General features: G+C 39.1%; 1 protein-coding gene across 1 annotated transcript in view; it reads right to left on the reverse strand.

The window, feature by feature from the left end:
• Positions 1–16,134, reverse strand: part of LOC124162266 — a 116,781-nt gene extending 100,647 nt beyond the window's left edge. Inside the window, exon 1 of the mRNA XM_046538738.1 lies at positions 14,676–16,134. Within this exon, the coding sequence (XP_046394694.1) occupies positions 14,676–15,806 (1,131 nt within the window). The 5' untranslated portion in view covers positions 15,807–16,134. The remainder of the gene's footprint in view (positions 1–14,675) is intronic.
• Between the last annotated feature and the right edge of the window lie 6,686 nt (positions 16,135–22,820).

Consider the following 22,820-nt stretch of genomic DNA (forward strand, 5'->3'; position numbering starts at 1 on the left):
TCACAATTCACATTCATGATGACGTTATTTATCAAATTCATAACTTTTCAGTGCTATTCCTCGCAATAGTATATATTATCCTGAAAAATAATGGAAAAAAACTGGATCGCATTGCACTCATCACCGCGCCCCGGACGTTTTTGAAAGCCGATTAAAATGTGACCGAAGTGGCAACAGTAATCACCCTTCTATGGATGGAATCGGACCGCTTCTATGCGGTCCCCTCGGTAATATGCTAGCAAGTATACTTGCGTGTGGAATCACGCAGCCACGGCGGAGGTCGAAGAAAGTGAAACGGACTAGGGTTGGAAGGGTATAGGGTGGGTTGGTGCGTGCATTAGCCTCGCTACGTGGGCAGATTGGAGGGTCGGAGAGGAGTAGGCAAGAAGCTCTCGCGTTGGCAGGAGAGTTATGAAGCAGACGGATGCACGGGACGGGAAAACAATGGAGCAGCGACGCGCCCCCTTTTGTCCTCCTCTGATCTCGGCCCTTATCAGCGGCGCGCGGTCGCAGAAAGCTCGTGGGACGTGACGTGGCGTCCGTCGCAAGAAATTCGTCGAGGCAGCGAAAGTCTGGAGGTGGGAGGGGGAGATTTTCTCGAATCCGCAGCGGAGCAGCTTGGGGATAGCGGGCGTCCGCGAGATATCAATTTTTACGACTCAACTTTCGCCGCGGTCTTTCGTTGTCAAATTGTTTTCCTTCTTCGTCGGAGGCAGTCGATAAATTGTGCGGGGCTGTCCTTCGTGTATTTTATGTACTTGCTACTCCCAGACCCCAATTTCTTTACCATCTCAGCACCGCTGAAGTTTACAGCCTATGTGATGAAGCCTTTTTTTCAATCATTGCTCTGTTTGTTGTCGTTTTCGGTTCAAAATTTGTGATTGGGAGACTAATTTAAGTGCAAATAAAAGTACTTCATGCGATTTTATTTGCTCTTGAATTAGGTTTGTACTGTATGCATTTTATGTGCTACTCACAGGCCACGATTATTACCATCTCAGAACCGCTAATGCTTACGGACTGGGTGATGAAGCTGTTTTTTCACTCATTACTCTGATTGTTGACGTTATCGGTTCATAATTTGTAAATGTGAGATTTATAAATTTCAAAATTTGTAAACTATAGTTTCCCATTTACAAATTACATACAAATAATATCTTAAGAGTGGGGAGGGGTCGATCCCTTATGTCGATTCTCGATTCCTCCGATTCTCGGGCATGGAATCGGAATCGAGAATCGATCGCTTAAGGTCGATTCCGATTTCATCGATTCCAGGAAGATAAATATATTGCAAATAGACTATAAGCTTGGGGCATGAAGGATGAGACACCCCTGAACGATTATGAACTTTACATTATTAAGCTAACAATTTATGTCATATATAGTTTAAGTGTTTATTATTTTATTAAAGCTGAGTGTATATTGCTATTATAAATACTAATTCGCTGTTTTTAATAAATATACTTTTTGGGCCACTTAATTTTCCTTCCTATTTTATTCCATTTAATTCTTAAACTTTAACGACAGCAATGCTCTTGACAAATCAATATCCCACCTGGTAGCATGAATGGGATTAGATAGAATCGGAGTCGAGTATCAATTTGAAAGAATTGGAATCGGAATCGAAAATTAGTGGAATAGACTCATCCTTATTTAAGTGCAAATAAAAATACTTTCCATTATTTGTGATACTGAAAAAAATGCATGGCGTAAAAAAGTTATTCGAGTAAATTTTCCGTAATATTTAGAAGGTATCCAGTAACCCATTATGATATGAACCTATGCTAAGACTTGTTTACAGACCTCTGATATATTATTTGTGAACATTCATGATAAATTCTAAAATTCTATTATAAGCTGTTGCTCATTTAGTAGCCCGAGCTGAGCAGTTCTTAGGATGTGAAATTTCTACTTTGGGTGGCGTTTTGGAAAACATCTGTCCGCTAGTGCACTCTTACTTGGTAAAATGGTAGTAAGTTCATATTTATTTAGGTATTCTCTTTCCTTATATTTAATAATTTTATATGATTTTTCCCGTACATTTTCACTAGATCTGGACATTAATAATTTATATTAGCATTAGCACTACAGTTATGATTTAGATTCATAATTTATGCATGAATCAATCAAGTCCAATACCTCACTCCCATATTTAATATGGGGTTGCTCAAATTGACGGTATACTTCGGTCTACTGGCTACCGAACGAAAACGTTTGTTACCAATAGTTTGCTTTGGGTGAAGGTATATTATAAGCCATGGGCCAACACAAAGTTTTAGGAATAGATCCACGGTCGCCGATCATCGAACGTATATAGGTAACGTATATTTGATTTTTAATTTCGAGGATATAGTAGGTGATAATTAGGAAGTCGGATCGGGGTCGTTGAAAAGTTGATTGTAACAATATCTGTCGTGTTATGTAATTCCCGAAGTGATCTTCCACTCCGAATTGAATTCCAATATTCTCGGTGCGGAATGTAATCTACCAGTTCTTTCCCTCTAAAATTTTATAGCCTACTTAATACGAAAGGCTACTCAAGCGTGTAGAGGTGTGCAAGATGATATTTTTTATACTTTACCTAACGTAAGGCAATTTTTTTATTTCTGGGTCTATGACCGTAGTTAAAGTCAGTTGATGATAAATAAGTTTCTTATATCAATGCCGCAATCTGTCTATCTAGTATCTATGCCGCAAAATAACTCTTATGGCTTGAAAGAATTTACGTGCATTTTTTAGTCCTTCATGAAATGCATGTTGGTATGTAGCAAAAAACAAAGCAGCACAGTGCATTCTCTGTAATCCGGCCTTGCGGTAATCCGACACGTCCGGTAATCCGGCGTGCTGGCCTGGCGACCTCCCCTCGGCTAATGTAATTTCGTCAGTTTTTAATAAACATTTTTTCAATACATAGTAAGTACTTGTAATTTGGTTACCTATCTCGACTCACACCCTACGCAGTTTTGGGATTTGGCGTCAATATATTTATTTATCCGCAAAATTATACCTTAAAAAGATTTTTGTGCATCGTGCTTGTTTCCTGTACGTTTTCCAATAATCCGGCGTTTTCTATTACCCGGCTATGCCACGACTGCATATGTGTCGGATTACCTAGATCACAATGTATATGAATCGAAGTAACAATTTAAGTCTTGTCTAATTCATGCGGTTCTAAGATTTTAGCACTAATTTGCCAACTTGTGTGGATGTCAGTTCAAATTGAGCACATTGAAATTTATAATAAGTTTGCAGTAAGTAAAAGCCTACGTTATCCTAATATACTATGCACCTTGGTGTTCAACGATGTAATTCTTACGCATGACTTAACTAAGTATGATAACGTAATTACTATATGACTGGTAAAGTAAATATAAACATGGTTGGTTGATAAACAGTAGAACTATTAGAATGATATCCCTATAACGCTTGCATTTCCATTTGACGCCAAGACAATAGAATGCCTGCACTAAACTTGTTATGTCTTCAATTGCGTGAGCAACATCAATTTAATGTGGTTTGCGTATTGTTTTATGAAATATTCAATACAAAGGTAATAACAAAAAAGTATATCGTAATATTTTCCATCAATGCATACTTTTATCATTTATGGCGAAGATTCTTCATGGTAATAAATTTTTTCTCGATCTGGAAACCATGGAAACAGTATGCATTCAATCAGTCTGCAGTGATATCAGCGAAAGCTATTTACCTCGGCATAAATAAAATAATCCGACAGGATTATTACATTTATTCCGAGGGAAACAATATTCTTCAAATAGAGTTTCACGGATGCATAAGGATCGAAAGTGTGAAAGACTATCAGTATCCATTTGAACCTTAAGCTGCAAAAAAACGTAAGCCCTCGGAAGGAGAAAGAGAGTCGTTAATAACGTCCTCTAAAGAGCCTATCCTCCACTCTGCTGCGGTTTCATAGTGTGCGTTGGGAGGAAGTGGAGGATCAGAGGCGAACAAAAACACGGAGAGGTCTTCTCAGAAGAAAGTGCGTTGACTCCCAGGTTGAGTCGTCCTTTGGTCCAGCGTAGAACGAACAAAAAAATAACGAAATGCTCGGAGGAAACGTTCGCGCGGCATTCTGGCGCGTTAGTCATCCCGTTTGATTTAGGGGTCATCCGATTAGTTCCAGCACCTCTTTCTATCTCTCGGAGGAATTCCAAATCCGTTGAATTTTGTAACCGGTCATTGTTCTCTCCCTATAATACAAACCAGCTAATTAGCTTTTGCAATATTACCATTATTTGGTGGAGCCTAGCTTGCGGCAAGAAAAAAAGACTTGTTGATGAATGACGTGCCATTAAAATACATTCTAAGAAGCATTACTGTTACATTAACTTTATATAAATGCATTTGCTCATAATTTTATGCCATGTAGTTGTGTTGTGATACTTAATTTTTTAATTTTCAGAGACTAGTGTCATCAGAAGTTTTGCTGATTTCAGTAACGGGCATTGCTCTCTCCCTATAATACTCTTCCTGCTAATTAGTTTTGGAAAAATTACAATTATTACTTGATAGAACTTAGCTTGAGGCGAGAAAAAAGGCTTGTTGATAAATCAGGCACTAGCAAAATGCATTTTATGAAGCATTACTATGACCTATACTATATGTAATAGGACTTCATCATGATTTAAGGTGTGTGGTTGTGTTGTGACATTTGAAAAATTATAATGGTGATTGGTGTCACCTGAAGTTTTTTTTAATTTTGTAACCGATCATTGTTCTCTCCCTATAATGCCATCCTGATAATTAGCCATTGCAGAATTAACATTATTTGATGGAAGTTAGCTTATGGCAATAAAAAAGGCTTGTTGATGAATGAGGCACGATGTAATGCATTCTATGAGGTATCATTCTAATACACATATTTTGCGTTTGGATTTTCTCGTGCTTTCAGGTAGGTATTTTTTGTTGCTGTGACATTTAAACATTTATTATATTTAGTGACTACTATCATCAGAAGTTTAAAGTTTTAAACAGTATAAAAATATCTATTGATCCTGTAGTACACCAAACGGTAAATAACTCTTAATTACAGCAACACAAAATGGCAAATAGATTGCGCAATCGTATTGCTGATACTGCTTCACAGCTCTCGTTTAATTAAGCTCAAATAATTATTGTTAAATTAATTGTTTCAGACATTTATAATCGCACACTTTCGTCCAACCTTAGTTATTTTATGCCCAAAAATCCAAATTATAAAATTAAATCTCGAAATACCGAAGAGAAACCGTTTTCATGGTAACTGGAAGGTGCATCCAAAATCCGTTGCCTTAACTATGGCGTTCGACCCCATGTTTATGGATTAAAAATGCCTAAAGTTGTCTCCCCTACCGCCTCCAGAAATATTACAGATTCCTCCTGAAACAGCCTATATTTGTGATAGATGGTAAATAATATTTTAGCCTAGCAAATTTTAGTTTTTTTTCATCAATATATTTGCTATATTACACTAAAAATCTATGCGCCAAAGACTTAATGGTTAAAAGGTTACCTAATTGATATTCTGCTAGCTTTTTTCATTAGACTTGGGTAGTTTTGAAAGGATTAGCATTTGGTCATTCAGAGTAATAAGGGGCCAGAAACGTCCATCCTATAAATGCAAAGTGCAACAAAAAAATGTTTACGTGGTAATATCACAGTAAATAAGGAGTTGCGAAGCCATGTTTACGAACAAAGAAGCTTGAAATCGTCTCTCTCACCACCTCATTAAGTACTGCGGATTCCTCCTGAAATTCCCTGTATATTTATATTAGTTTGGGGCCAAAAGAAATAGAAATTTTCAGATTTTCATGTGCTTGGAATTGCATTTTTCTTCGACTAGCTTTCAGTGGAAATTTGCGCTTATCAAACTCCTTCTTTCCCTCGAGGAAACGAAATACGCTCTTGGTTCCTGTTCTTGGAAAGTAGACGCGTTTTGTACCTGATTTAAATACCAATCCGCCGCAGGATGTGACCAATCATCGTTTGCCAAACCACCGCGACGGGAAATGTTTAACAAGGACGCCGCTGCTTCTCGGCGGGTGGAGAGCATCGACATCTAAACGATCGTGTTATTTTTTTGAGAACTTATTATGAAATGGTTGGAGTGGAAGAGGAAAAGGGGCGGAGGAAAATGTTGTCCGTTCATCCTCTCTGTAATTTGTGTCTGTTCTGCGCGAATCGGCATCTCTGACCGGAAGGAAAGGTATTATGAGGGTAACTAAAGGCAAGGGATCATATTCCCATTGATGACTACATCCTTGTACTCCCAAGTAGCACTAATATCGGCGGGAAAAAAGGAAAAACGCTGAAACTAAAGCATTAGTATGAAATTTTGCCGAATCTCCATAGGGCCCTGTAATGTATAGTTTTACTTATAGTTTATTCAACTTTAACAATGAATCGTTGAACACTGTTTAAACGTAAACGTTTAGCTTCTAGGGTCGACAGGGTGAAGAAGAATACGCGAAAAACTACGAGAACGGTGAAACAATCGTCCTCTTCATCTCGCTACGAGCAAAATCTTTGATTTGCTTACTTCATCGTTTTTATATAGAATAACATCTTCCTATTACAAATGGCTTTTCAAAATTTAATTTTGCCGATTCTTTGATTTTTTAAATGGCGCTAAGGTCGATTTCAATTTCCGAGGTGTAGAAAACTACATGAATATTGATGTTACGTATGCTGTACGGAAAAATATTTCCACAATTTTCATGTTAGGAAATTTTGATATTGTTTCTGTTACTTAAAATAAACTAAAAAGATGAAAATCGCTGTTTTGGCAGTGTGCACTACCGTGGGGCGGTTTCGTCTTCGAGGTTTATTTTAGGTGAGAGGAGCAATATCAACATTTCATTTCATGAAAAGTTTGGAAATATTTTTTATCTCAAAATCATCTTCCAGGGTAGTTAGTACTAGACGGCATAAAGGTGTATGTATACATTAATTTTATTACAATTCTAGAATCGGTATACTGGAGCCTTACATATATCCCTATCTACATTATCCCGATGACTTGTGGGCTGATAAAATGTTTAATTTTATCATTCCACGTATTTAAATCACAATGCTATGAAAAGTATTAATTAAAACCATAAATATGTTGTACCTGATCTCTTCGCAGATTTATAAACATATTCTATTATAATTATATTATAATTATTCCGATGATGAAAAACAAAAGGATCACAATACTTTAAGGTAGGAGATTGAGAATACCCAGACATTATTAAAATGTTCGGCTTTGAAATGCCAGTCTTTGGTCAAGAAATGTTTGTCCTGTTTTGAGCAGTAGTTCAAACGATTCCCTTCACTTATGCCTAAGGCAGACCTCTTGATCTCCCTCAAAGACTCTTCCATCAGTTTTCCCTGTGTAATACAACTATCTCTTTTTATTGACTATTCATCTCGTTCTTAGGCATAAGGTGCTCTGCCATTCCTCCTTTTATGGTAGTATTCATAATAAAACATCGTTTCTCTCCGCATCCGTCCATTTTCTCTCATTGTCTTCATGTAGAAACCATCTCGAAAGCGAACATTTTTTTCTTATAAGCTTTTGCAATCGTCCGTTCGATTTTAACCATTTCGCTTGATCCAGCAGTGTCACTACCAGTGATTACCGGTCAACGATAACGTCATCCGTCCGGAGCGGTGGACTTATCTTTAAGGGCGGTAAATTGGTAATGTATCCCCTCGATCATCAATAAAGCATCGAACTCAGATGATGTTACTTAAAAATTAGAGTGAACATAATGGTTCCAAGCGGTGATGCCTAAAATGAAAGTACGTGCATGTTCAAATTTGTACTACTAATAATTCAAGTATGTATTTTAAGTATATTTTTTGTACCACTGAGTTTTGAGAGTTTTCGAATGAAAAGTAAACATTATTTTGCACTAACTGTTTTCTTTTGAATAGAATAATCGATTTTTTAAATTGATCAATATTTTTAGTAAAATTTAGATTTTTTTGAAAAGTCGAACTTTCCATTTTGATTTAAAATCGATTTCAACGGACATTTTCCCATCACTAGATAGGGGTCTCGAGTCGCGGAAAAATTTTGTTGGGGATCTTAGTCTTAAGTTCAAGAGACATTCGTTAGCACGATGAGGAGAACGGGCTTGATGAGCAATGGGAGGATAACCTTGAAGCTCACCATGTAGGGGGACCAAATTTGAGAAACAATAATCATTCTTCGGAGCTTTCGCAGCTTCTTATCATACAATGACTATTATTCCAGCAACCGCGCCTTGATGTTTCATTAGGCTTGCCATGAACTAAGGGAAGCTGCATGTGGGAATGGTCAGATCATTACTCATAGAAAACTACATTATTTTTTTTGCAAGCTCATGCCTAAGGCAACACCTACGTGCCCCCAATCTTGCTTTCTCGGGAAGGAGCACTGACTTCTACTCTTTTCCTGACGTGAGTTTGGCGCAGAATGACCGTTAAAAACATTCGACCTCCAAGCAATCCGTTTTTCTAGGAATTCGTGTTTTTTTACTCTACCGTTGGCGTAGGCAGTGGGGTAGTTAAGTAGGTATTTAACTCCCCCCCATAATCCTATCGATGAATTTAGGTTTCAATTCGTGGAAGTAAACAATATCCATTTTGAATGGGCAGAATGGGATTCACCAGTTTAATTTTTGCGCTTTAATTGCGGTACAGATTTTTTGCGATATCATTAGTGGTATCAATAAAAATTGTTGAATTTTTTTACTCGGATATAAAAACTGATCAGTGAGGAACATTGTGGGCAATGATATAAAATGGGAATTTGATGGCGGTCTAATGAAGTTTGGGTTTGATTGAAGGAAAATATGAATTGCTGAAAATGTATAGCCCAATCTTTCTACATCAAACCCTACGAGCCACTCTAGGGTGTTTGGCAGGGGGTGATCTATCACCAGGTACTATATTGAAATTGTATAATTGTAACAGTATAGAGATCCTCGGCAGATTTAATATCCTAGGTTTAATATTATTTCCTAATTCTTAATTTCCTTGGCATTGTGCACTGAAAAGTGCATTAGTGTAACAGACGAGAGATGCTATGCAGAACGTCTAAATTTCCTAGACATTTTGCTGTGAAAAGTTGTATTATTGTGGTAGTTAAGAGAGATAAGAGATACAGCTCGACATAATATCCCTGAAATTGCGCAGTCCTACAGTTTTTTTTTGACATTTGAGGTATCTTTTGCAGGCAGTCTTTACTTTTTTGGATTCTCCAAGCTCTTAGATTTACGTTTAGGCACAAATTTGCTTTTAAATTGACCTAATGAAATCATCACTTTAGCCCTAGAATGCAATTAATAATTTAAGTCTAAGAACACTGGCTAATTAAGTTAATAAATATATTATCACATTGCAACTAAACTCATTGAGATAGCGCAAACAAACAAAGTTACCAACCGATATGAAACTACGACATTTTTTGCGGGTGCACAGTGCTGTCCATATCATTGTCAGCAATTGTTTACAATAAATTTTCTAAAATAACTTTTATATTAAAAGAGCAAAAGCGCTCATTAGTTTTATTGTTTTGATTCAACCCTAATTTTATAATTATGAAGCTTTATTGCTGTTACAGAGAAAATTTTGAAATTCTTCCGAGACCCAATGTCAATATAAAAGCCATTCTTTGCATCGCAGTATTATTTCATTTTGAATATAATTCATGTACTGCGCGGCTATGTCGATCGATTGATAATTATTTTTAATTTTAATTAATTAAATATGGAGCCGTTTTATCTTGTTGCCGTGGAGTTTATCTATCCAATGAAAGAAGTACTTTGAAGCACAGGTTCTACCTTAATGTAATAATCGAGATATCTTAGGCGGACAGATGTTTCGCTGCAGTGTACCGCGCGAAGTTTTCCGTTCCCCGTGTCCACGGTCAGCAGTCTTATACCCCTCTCCTCCATCCCTCCCTCCAACTCCTTGCCCGCCAACACCTCGCATTCCTCCCCAACCTCCTCCTCCCGAAACTGCTGTGACTTTAGGCAGGGCGCCCTGGAGGTGGCGCACCCTCAGGGGATATTCTTCTTAAAAGGAAAGAAGGGAGGAGGAGAAGTGAGCAGTGAGGTTGGGAGGTTAAGAGGCGGCTCTCGCTGAGGGAGGGAGTTGGGTATCCAGTCTTTTTCCTTTCGCAAGAGAGCAGCAAGCAGTGGAAGGCAGCAGCAGGTTTACCATTTCCCTCTCCCACAGCATTCTCTCACCCATCCTCCCAACTCCCGACAGGTAGATGGAGCGAGAGAGATAGAGAAAGAGAGAAGACTGGTATCATGCACGTGTCTCTCTCTTTCTATCTCTCTTTCTCTATCCATCTCACTTCCCTCCCTGCTTTGCCCAAACACCTCATTCTATCCATCTCATTCTACCATTATATCATCTACCTTCCCTCTAGTTTTTTTTTTACCCCAAAAACTTTCCTAATCCTTTATTTTCCACCCATCCCTTATGCCAAATGCGAAACCACGGCTAGACATATACTACTTTCTATCTTAATAATGAAGGACACTTTGTGTCTTCCACAATTTTATATTTTTTTATTATTTTATGACCGGTCTCTCCATTATCAAATACGCCATTATCAATCATTATAATTAGTATTTGATAATGGTGTAATAGCCGAAACAGGTCATAAAATAGAAATTTTTTTTATAAAATTGCGGAAGGAACAAAATGTCTTTCATTATTAATATGGATCCCTTCCACCACGTGCGAACTTCAAGTTTTGATTTAATTTATTTTCTATCTGACTGAGGTAGTTTTCGTAGGTTAGAAGTATTCTATTTTCTATCCGACCCAGGTTTTGTAGTTTTCAAAACTGGATCAATATTCCGTGGATCTCAAATCTCAAAATGAGTGAGATTGCGCAAACGTATCGCTGATATTCGTTCAAAACTCTCGTTTTATTATGCTCAAAGACTAATCGTTTTTGTGACAATTGTAATAGCACATTTTCGTCCAACCGTAATTATTTAATTACCTTAAAAATTCAGAGTATAAAATAAAATGTTGAAAAGGCTGCCTACCCAAAAAAAATATTTTTCATGGTAACTGCAAAGTGCATTGAAAAAATGTTTCCGTAGCTAAGTAACTAAGGAGTTGCGACCCCATGCTTATGCACAAAGATACTTAAAATTGTCTCCTCGACCACTCTCTAAGGTATTCCAGGTTGAAACATCTTTTGTATTGATGGTAGGTATTTACTTTAAGTGCAGCTCTCTAATTTGCATATTAACCTCACACCTCGAATCTCTCCTGCTTTGACGAAACTTCTTCGCTCCCTACAATTTTACTTATTCCACCTTCTCTTTAGCTTTTTTCATCCACACGACCTCACTAATCCTTTTTTTCCAACTATTCCTTACGCCAAAATGAAGGCATGGCTAGACATCTATTGGTTTCTCTCCGACCAAGGAATCAGCATCAGATTTGGGGGGGAAGGGTCAGGGCCTGGTTCTGGAGTGTAAAGAATACCCGCCGGGAAAGAGGGGCGTTCTCCCTTGTAAATATGTTTTGTAGGGGGTGTTACGCTCTAAGATAAATACTACTCGAACGTCTTTACAAGAATAAAATTATTATACTTATGAAAATAATTTTTTCGATAAAAGTTGCCTTGGTATCGTTATCTTGGCATGTTATAACTCATGTATGAATGAGTTAATCTACTGAATTTTCGTATTCTATTGATAATTAATAGTTTTATTTTCCTGGTAGTATATTCTTATCCTTAGCACTATCTTAGTGTCTGGTCTGACCTAGTGTAAATCTATTGATGCATTCTCTAAAGGTAACGTGTTTCAGGTAAATGAGATTCACGCAGGAATCAGTTACTACGCTAACTTTTCATTTTCCATTATTAACTAATAGTTTTACTTGCATGGTAGCATGTTCGTATCTTTAGCACTTTCCTAGTTTCTGGTCTGACCGCGTATCGTTGTACTGCGAGCTTGGCCTCTGTCCGGCAAGCGAACGCGTTTCTAATTAAGGCTATGATAAGTGCTGCATGAATCACCCCGTGCCTTACACCCTAGTAGTGGCTTGTACGGTACTCTGTAGATGTAGAAGAGAAAGAGTTGGATATTCCCTAGCACCGTGAAGAAACAGGTGGATTAGGTTTACTGTTTATACGGTAGCGGTGGAGTTTTAATAGATGTTTTCTGGGCTCGTGTAACTTAATTAAGGGTAAATTTCATAATTGTCAAATCCAAAGCTTTTATCAATGCTAGTAATAAGTGTTACGGATATAGTCCTTTCCTCTGGGTATTAAACCCACACCCTTCCGTGGCCGGAGAGATTTTTCGATCAGGGTTGAGAATCAATACAAAGAGTTACATACCTTTATTTATCGATTTTTATTTTTGCAGTATCTCATAATTATTATTGCTAAGATTTTTAGAGTGCCTCGATTTCGATGGGCAATTCATTTAAAATTATCCTGCATTTGTTTTGCACCTCCGCCTGTGATTGAACTCCGTAATTTAACCTTACTTTTGAAGGGACTCGAGTTCGTAACTTTTATCGACAGTTTATCGACTTCTGGGAAATTTAATGCTAATACGTGTATTTATTACCGATGTTATCGTACGTACCTTCATCTGGTGTAGCTTTAATTCTCTTTTATTGCGTTTTATCAATCGCAAAAATTTATATAAATATCGTGTATATCCACTTCACTCATCCTGTTCTTACTAACCAATCAATTTATTTTATTTCAGGCTAGTAACTTCATTTACTTGTCGTTTATATATAGGCATAAAACCTTTCCAAATACCTATCACTCCATCTTTCCAATTTCTCATCAAACCTCTTCCGAACATGGTGAGTGCCATAAATGTTGCATCATCGTAGAAGAAAGTAAACAGTGCCATTTACTGAAATACGCATAGTGTAAATGGGAGTATTTGTTCTAAGTTAGCTACTCTAGTTCTTCTTCCTTTGTGAAGCATTAATATTCTCCGGGAAAATATTTATTTATTTATTTTAATTGCTAATGGGAGAAATTTACTTTTCTTGTGTTAGTGTTGCATTAGTTACTCATGCATACTAGCCTGCTAAGTTTCTGTTAAGTATTTTCTATGAACTATACTCGTTGTAAATATGAGACGCATCATAGGCCATGGTATCGTAAAAACATATGATTCTGTCAATGACCTCAAAGGAAGGGGAGTAAATATTGGATTTATGACTGGTTTCCAAATATTAGATTTATGACGAATTTTGCCATTTCTCAGTTATTGTAGTTATCTTATGAAGTCCTGGACCTTTGGATTACGTCGTCATTTTCTAGTGAATTTTGAAGTACGCTATACATTGATGGTAAATAGCGTTGTTGTTGCTACACGTTAGTATTATATAAGTTGTTTGTAAGCATTGTTTATTCTACTCATTAATTAGATTGAAATATAAATGATTGTTTCGGTGAAATTCCATCAAATGAGTGAAATATGTGTTGTAAATAATTTTATATGTTGCTCCTACTGCCGCAACTTATGAACCTTGCCTCTTAAGGTTATAATTTGTATGGTCTCTTTTGGTACATACATTATTTTCATATTTATTTTGTTGTCATACGTTGAAGATCATTCATGTTTTGATGTTAAAATACGGTTTCCGACTATTACAAAGGTTTTTGGCGTTGCGCCTGAAAGATGTCCTTGAATTCACCATCCCGAGAGAAAATTAAAATTCAGGTGATAGGCGTGGGCTGCAGAGGTGTGATAAATGCTTCTTCTGGCACCAATACGATATTTTAATTTCTTTTTATTGATTATTTTGTCGGATTATTCTTCAGTTAATCCCGGAAAAGATACTACAATGCCATAGTAATAACTACCTCGTGGAATAATTTATTGAAATTGTCTTCCCAAGGACCATACCATAAAGCATTATGGGTTAAAGTATTAAAATTCAATTTAACTTTTAGATAGGCGCTATAGGAACCTTTGTTGAATATGAATTTCGTTTTTTTTAGTTTATACTATCTACAAAAATGGCGTTCATTTAAGGTTACAAAGATGAAAGAGAAAATTCAGACATGTATTCCTATGAGAATGACATTTGAACGATTTAAAATATGGTGTTTCGAGACTGCCTCAAGTACTGTAATGTTTTGATATATATGATGCTATTTATGGCATAAAAACAACAATGGCCAAATTGCCATTAATACCTCTCTGAAGTTTTTTCTCCGGCGTGGTTCTTGGCCAAAGCCACATAATGAAAATGATGAACGGCTTATCTTTCATTCAAGATTAGATAGTGGGAGATGGATTATATGAAATGTCTGGCGATGTGATGCTATTAATGGCCTAGCAGCCTTACTGGGCAAATTTCCATAAATACCCCTCTTAAGTATTTAGCCTGGCGTAGTACTTGGACAAAGACATTATGAAAATGCTTGATCGGCTTATCTATGATTTAAGATTAGACAGTAAGAGATAGATGATATAAAATGTTTTGCTCTGTGATGCTATGAATGATGGAACAACCTAAATGACCAAATTTCCGTAAATAGCCATCAGAAGTCTCCAACATGGCTTGCTACTTGTACGTATGCGTGTTATATTTGAGGAGACTTTAATGACCGCTCTGAAGTTTCCAGTATGGCATGGCATTTGCGAATGCATGCTACTAATGAGGAGATTTGATTGACTGCAACTTACGTGTGACGTCTCGTGCTGCAGGAAGGCCGCAATCCCAGCTCGCACCCTGTTCTTCACTCCCCTTACTGTTCCGTTGGAACTCCTGATGGCCCCCATAGCCCCTGGCATCAGCAGTCCACCTGCTCCGCTATCCTCCGCCACAACAGAGCTCCCCTTTCCACTCTTGTCGGCTACCTCGCCGCGCTCCACCGTCAGGTGGAAGTGCATCTTGCCGTCCACATCGTCCTCCGCATCCGACTGTACCCTCAGTCTCTCCTCGTAAGTTCTCTCCTCGACCACTGGGGGCGTGAGCCTTTCGGCTGGCGACTTGGGAGGCACTGGGGATACCCTAGATTCCACCGCACAGACCCTCAGAGGGGGACTTTTGGCCTTTATGAACACTGTGGGATCCTTGCTGGACTTCTGAGGGGTCGCCGTCACTCGTTCAATTGATACCTCGGGCTCGCTACGGTACAGCGGGGTAGATGTCACTGACTCAACCGATTCTTCGGGTTCCGGATGACCGTTCGGAACTTTTAGCACCTCGGACACAACCGTAACGTCAGTCACCATCGGTTCTGGGGAAGCTGGGGGGATTTCCAACGTCACTGCCCCCACTGGCACCACAGTCCCGCCCTTTCTGACCTCGGAGACAACGGTCGCCGGGATCTTGTCCACGACGACGTATCTCTCCGGGGTGTCGTCGTCAATTCCAACTGGTCCGAGGTCCGGCGCCTCCGATTTTGCCTGCTTTGGCTCTTCCACCGGGATACGGGACACCTCTGGCGCCGGGGGCATCACCTGCACCTGCGACAGGACCACTTCCTCCCGCGGCTTTGCCGGCAGCGTGGAGATTATCTTGACGGTGGGGGTGGACGCTATGATAGCGGCCTGCCTCGCGGCGGCCACCTTTTCCATGAAGGACTCCTCATGGGCGGGCCCTCGGTCTCCGGTCCCGTTGACGATGATCTTGATGGGATTCTGCTGCTGAGGTTGCTGCACCACGGGAGCTGGGGGGCTGTGGGAGGCATCTACCCTGATGCTGAGGACGAAGGCGCCGCCCATGGAGTGCCTCGCGGCCTTGCTCCGGAAGGGCGCGAACCCGTTGGACTCGGAGGACCACCTCGGCCGGTCATCCGGCAACACTTCCATATTGATGGATGTTGTTTTTGCCTCCAATAAACACGAATTAGTCTGTATTTCCTTATCCTTAGTTGTAGTTGTGTTTATCAATAAATTTACTATGAGAATTTATGAAAACTGCGACCGTAATGGGTAGATTATGAGAGGAAATAACAAAACAAGGGCGGAATAACTGTGAATGCGCGCTGCTCGTGAGGGGATCACCCTCGCGGTCCACCGAAGACTGAGCTACGTCCCACTTCCCACAAAATGCCTCTCTTGCGTTACTTCCCCGCTGTCTCTGCCCGCTCTCCCGCCGCTGCTCCTCGAGGTTCCACTTCTGCCCTTCCCCTCAACGTCTCTCACTCTTTGCCTAACGATCCACCTTCACCTGCACAGCCAGCCGCTGGCCTATCCTCGCCTTCCCCTACGCTTTCCCCTCCAAACCAGTCCACCCCCTCCCCTCGCTCCTCCGTGAACCTCTCCCACCTTACTCTTTCCACAATCTTTACCTCTATTTCGGTCTCCTCCGACTCCTTCTACCGAAAACCTTCCTATTCCATTCCACTAAAGATTATATCCCTCCCTCTTCTCCTTTTGCTCTCTCTTTTTTTGCTGCTTTTCCTATCCCTCCCTCTCTTGTGGCACTTGGCGGTCCTGTGTGTGATACAGTGTCGTCGAAAAACGATTCACGGATTTACATAGCAGAAAAAAATTGAAATGAAGTCGGCCCCCGAGTGTTACGGGGACCGGTTTCAGCGTCGAAAATGTGCGAGAGAACGGATACCTTAGAGTATCGTAAATAACCTCAAGTTATTTTTTTTGGTATAATGTATCTGTGGGTCCAATTTGCAGATTTCCTTTGCTTTTCCAAGTTTTCTCGAGCTATTTGATATAAAAACAATTGTTCACCTAGTGGAATGGTGACATGATAGATTCAAATATAGTACACCGATTATTTTTTAATCTATCTCTATTTGATATCATCAGTGCGAGTTTTGTAAGATAAATTAACTATCGGTGAAAATATTAGCTTACTTGCTTTGTGATCGACTATCAATTTACTCATGAGAGATTTTGGGTGCTTTTGTTGTGTATTTGGGGCGTGTAAATGCTACGTACTGTAATGTAATATGTGGATCAATAATAAATGTAATGATAGAGTGCGTAAAACATATTACGAAGTTATATCTGTGGTTCAAATTTGCAGATTTACTTTGCTTCTCTAAGTTTTCTCGAGCCCTTTGACATTGTCTAATTTCAAACAGAGGAGTGAGTTTTGTGAGTAAAAGTAATTATTGATGAACATATTACCTCACTTACTTTATGACGGACTACCAATCTACTCATGAGAGGTTTTAGGTGCTGTTATTATGTATTTGGGGTCTATAGAGGTCAAAATATGAGTGGATCAATAGAAAATGTTCAAATCAATAATAAATAAAGTAAATCAATAATACGACGATTCAAGAAAACATTGTGAATAATATGTTACTGATTTTATGAAGAATAAATGATAACATGACCTAGTATAATCTTCCTCGCTATTTTAAGAGAAGAGAAGAAAATACCATTAAACTTAACTCCCCTACGGTTATCTTTCGTTGTTTTCTAATGGAATTATTTGCATTTGATATCGATGTGATCATCCTTCCTTTTGCTTACGTGTTTCGTAATCCATGCCTGATATAGCTGACTTGTCAATTTTGCTTGAGATAAAAAATTTAAATGATGGCGACCTTACAGAGGCCAGATTATTAGCATTCAACTTTTTTCTTTTTGTCAACTGGGTAATCGTCTTCGCTGTAGCAGAGTGATTTATAGTGATTGCCGTTCCTCCTCCTTTCTCCTCTTGGCTACCTCTTTTCCCTTTCTGCTTTTTTCTCTTTCTTTTTGGTTAACTCCTTTGGCACAGCTATGTGAACGAGAGGATCAGACGGAGCCAGATTAAAACAAGAGTGGAAAGTTTCCCCTGTTGCTATGCGTCGCAGGATATTTTTCTTTATCAGCCCACTTTACCGCGTAATTAGCTGATCGAAACCACTTTTATATCGTCTCGCGTAGTCTTAAGCCGTCCCCCTTATCTACCTGCCCTCTCTTCTCGTGTAGAGTCGGTGCCTTTTCCTCAATGGACTCGTTACTTTCTCGCGTCTCGAAGAACGCGGTTCGCAGAAATTTGGCCAGATGGGAAAACAGGTTGTTGGCCCAGCTGCATATATTTTTGGAGATTTATGGTCTAACCTGTCGGCTGGATAGCGCGGGATGAGCCAATTTTTTGAGGCTATAGGTTAAAATCTTGCGAGTTTAAGCCTTTAGGCGGCTGGTAACTATTTTTTATGAATGGCAATCTCTTTCGTAATCTTTTAAGCTCTCTTTGTGTGAGCACATAATTGTATTTGATATGCATATGGCCCTATTTGCTGTGACTTTAATGCAAAAATGACGAAAACTTGGGTTTTGCCATGATTTTCGGTGATGAAGTTAGCCGAGTGACGGTATTTGACGAAATCCGATCACCGTTTACTCTGAAGACGATAGCAGACTACGTACCATAAACTTATTTTACTCCCTAGATTTATATTCCTGGATACTTAATGGCTTATTCTGTTCATTATACTGTAGGAATCAGTGGCACATCCATAGAGGAGCTCAGAAAGCCTTATCGACCATTGTGCTATCCAATTTACGCTAGATAAAACAGTAATAATGTTTGATTGTCGAATGCATACGGGAGAGGAGCTAAAGCTGATAAAAAATTACTCAAAATGTATATAAGTGTTTGTTTTAATAACTTAATTCTTTGGAAAAGTATTAATGAAACAAACTTAAAGTGTTTTTACAAGCCGACCCCCACTACTTCTGGAAGGTTACCCTGCAGATACGCCTATCTAGCCCCCCCTGTCCCAATCCTGTATCCACCACTGGTAGGAACACGTTTATAATCGTTTAAAAATTAAATGAAAATATATTTATGCTGAACTGTTTGCTGCCACCTCCATCTGTCTCCTCAATCTTCCTCTCCAAGTGGCCAACTTGCCATTATTTTTTGCATCATTTTTCCTTTTTAACGAATATTGTAATATTTCTATCGACTACTCCCTCTATGAAAGCGATGGTAATATCGTTTGTAGCTGTTATTTTTCTGGTTACTTTTGTATTCAAATGAGCTAAAATTTATGTTTATGACTTCCATGAACGTCCTTAAATGCTAATTAGTGCCCTGTCCCCTCTGTCATGCTATTCTCGCCGCTAATCTCGTACATTATGTTTTTATGCTCTTTCTCTCGAAGGAATTCTTTCTGTGTAGCGGACCCTGTTAATTTAACTAATGTTCAGACAACTCTTATTTTTTCATGATCCTTGAATATTTTGGAAAAAGTTTTCAGAAATAAAAGTGACTTGAAAATTGAAAGAACAGAGAGATGGCACTTTTCCACAGGTTTATTATTGAATCTGGTTTTAACCCATTATAACTCAATGTAGGTTATAAGTAACGTCAAAAACGTATAAATATTCTGCACTATACTCTTAATATCTAAACTACGCATAATTTCTGGTGTAAATTTTAATGACAAAATATTTAGCTGCTACGATAATAGAGTAGTTTCCTTCATAAAAGAAAACGAAAGGCATTTATTGCAATTCGTTACTCACCATTAGTGTATTCATAATATACAAATTATTTGGTTTTAGAAATCCTATTTTAGACTAAAATTAATGGTCAGTTTTATCCTCATTTGTAAAAGGCCAGATTGGCGCCCATGCGATGCCACTCCACTTGACGTCACAGGGACCTAGATGCATCTGAGTAGTCAGGAGTTTTACATCGTCTGAGATTACCAATGCATGCATGAGGCGCAGAGGTAAGGGAAATATCTATTAATAATCGCCTACTAAAATTTCCTATGGTCGGAAAGTTTCCTTCGTTTGATAGGGTATTAAACATTCCTCATTTAAGCCAAGCGCTACCTGCAAGCAGCCTGCATCGTAGCGGTTCTCATAGCCTCGCACCAAGATGGGCTCACACGGCGGCAGCCGGAACCAGAATGACATCACAGGTGCTTTTCCCAGCATTCATACTTAACCGTCGCGTTTTCGCGCGCTTGAAAATTTTCACTTTTCAATTAATCGCGAAAAATAGATATCGTCATTTAAAAATCTAAAAGCGTGAAACACGTGCTCCAGGAGTAATAATCTTTCGAATCAGGCAAGTTAAAAAAACAGGAAACCCCTCTATTATGATTGGGTGCAAAATTTTCCTGTTTTCGAAATGGAAAATCCTGAAAAATGATATCCCCCAGAAGCAGCTCTGGGCGAGAAAGGGTTAAGTATCAAAATCGGCCTTGTCTTGTGAGTTACTTTCCTTTTATATCTATCGGAAACTCATTGCAAATAATTGAATAAAAATTTCCTACATAGCCATTCTGCATATTATCTATCTATCATGAAAAATGCATTTACACCGACTGACTGCAATATTTTATCGGTAGTTACAAAAGCTCGATTACGCACTTGATTGGATGCTCGAATGGCTTATGTGTATATTCTTACAAAACATCTGTGATGTTTCTATGAGATTTAAAGTGAAACACTTTGCACTTTCCACATAAAAATTTATTAAACTACAGTCGACATGTTTCGCTGCACTGCAGCATTATAAAGACTGTTTAAACATGTCGACTGTAGTTTAATAAATTTTTATGTGGAAAGTGCAAAGTGTTTCACTTCATATCTTATAATGGATCTCCACAAAGTATCTGCCACATCCATCCGATGTTTCTATCGTTCAGCGTATTTTCAATTGAGATTTTATAAATGCTCAAAGAATTTCATGTGAGTATTTTACGCTCCTAAATTCACTCACTCAGGTCTACAACTGATCACCATTCCTGATGCATAAACATTACTCCGTTTTCTCAGTAGTATACGGAATATCTTGATTACCGCTCCAATTTCTGCTGGTCTCAAGAGTACGCAGCGTTGCTAACAAGACAGTTTTTCCTAAGCGTTCTCCGCTGTTGGCATCGGAGCCAGAGTTTCTAGCGAGGGAGAGAGGGAGGACTTCTAGAACATTACGAATGCAATTTCATTGCCAAAGGTTACGCGACGGGAGCATGCCGCTATTCAGTTGCAGCGCTCTGCCTGAGAAATATGTTCTATCGCCGTTCCTTCGCCATGATGGAGTCGGAGCACGCGTTTTGCAAGACCAATGCGCTGCGGTTAAAAAATAAAAGCGTTATAAAATCAATGTATAATAGGGTAGTTTCCTTCATCAAAGAAAACGAAAGGCATTGATTGCGATTCGTTACCCACCATTAGTGTATTCATAATACACAAATTATTTGGTTTTTGAAATACCGGTTTAGACGAATGGCAAGGGTCAAATTTTATCCTCATTTGAAAAAGGCCAGATTGGCGCCCATGCGATTCCACTCCACGTGACGTCACAGGGACCTAGTATCTACACGAGAGGATAGGAGTTATACATCGCCTGAGGTTACCAATGCATGCATGAGGCACAGAGCTCAGGGAAACATGTCTTAATAATCACCTACTAAAACTGGCTAAGGTCGGAAAGTTTTCTTCGTTTGATAAGGTATTAATAAAACTTTCACTGCTGTGGACGTACCTAGTACGTCCGCACGGCAGACTGCGGTGGACGTACTTTTTCTTCCTCCCTGCCATGCGGTCAGCACTTTCGCCGAAGCACTTCAAAAGGACCCACTAAACAAGGACCCTTTCCTCGACGAACTCACCCACGCAGGACCGTCTCATCGGCCCTACCAGCGGGGGCCCTACCTCCAGAAAAGTGACCGCTCTGACTGCAATTTGAAAATCAATCAATCAATCCGATCATCACAATATGATTGTTTTCATCGCACTCCTGCCAATCAAGCAATCAAGTACGTCTTTGAACCGTGTTTCTGCGATGAAAAATAATGATTTTGTTAACTTTGATATAATGGCCGTTTTCCGGTGGTCCGCAGCCACGTTTTGTTGCAAAGTTAACAAAATCGTTATTTTTTATCGCAGAGATACGGTTCAAAGACGTACTTGATTGCTTGATTGGCAGGAGTGCGATGAAAACAATCATTTTTTGATGATCGGATTGGTTGATTGATTTTCAAATTGCAGTCAGAGTGGTCACTTTTCGGGAGGGGGGCCCCCCGCTGGTAGGGTCGAGGAGACGGTCCTGCGTAGGTGAGCCGGTCGAGGATAGGGTCGCGGATTAGCGACCCTTCGGAGGGTGTACACACCCATCCTGGAAGTACCTGCTCCATGGGCCCAGGAAACACATTTTAACATTTTCGCCGCATGTGAGGGGAAGGTTTCCGGAGATTGAACAGCAGTGAAAGGGTTAAGCCAAGCGCTACCATTCAGCAAGGTACTAAGCCACCCGCTGGCAGCCTGCGACGTATCAGCGCTAAGCCTCGCCTCAACGTCACCTCACCGGGCGGGAGGGGGAACCAGAAATACGACGTACGGAGATATTTCCCGGCATTCATACTTGAGCGTCGCGTTTTCGCGCGCTTGAAAATTTTCACTTTTCATTTAATCGCGAAAAATAGATATTGTCATTTAAAAATCTAAAAGCGTGAAATACGTACTCCAGGAGTAATAATATTTCGATTAAGGCAATAAAAAAATAATAGGAAACCACCCTATTGTGAAAAATTGATAGCATATGCACAAAGATGCGTAAGACTAGTCAATGACGGTATTGCTAAAATTCAGCTCGTGCAGGCAAGCGTTGCTTAGAAAATGTTGTTGCATAAAAAATACAATAACAATTGTTCAAATTGTGGGAGGCGCATGAAAATTTAATGTATGAAAGATTAATGCTTAAAGTACTTAACTCAACAATAAATATAAATTTGGTAAAGTTAGCAATGCGCGCTTAACGTTGGCCAATGTTTAAAGTTGAGGTTTACTTAGAAAGGCTTTAAAAAGTGATACTTTTTTAGTTAAAGCATTAAAATATACATTTAACGAGTAGCGTAAAACTATTTCAACCATATCAATCAACGCGCAGTATAGCAAGGA

The sequence above is a fragment of the Ischnura elegans genome, chromosome 7 (assembly GCF_921293095.1).
Source record: "Ischnura elegans chromosome 7, ioIscEleg1.1, whole genome shotgun sequence".
NCBI classification, from domain to species: domain Eukaryota; kingdom Metazoa; phylum Arthropoda; class Insecta; order Odonata; family Coenagrionidae; genus Ischnura; species Ischnura elegans.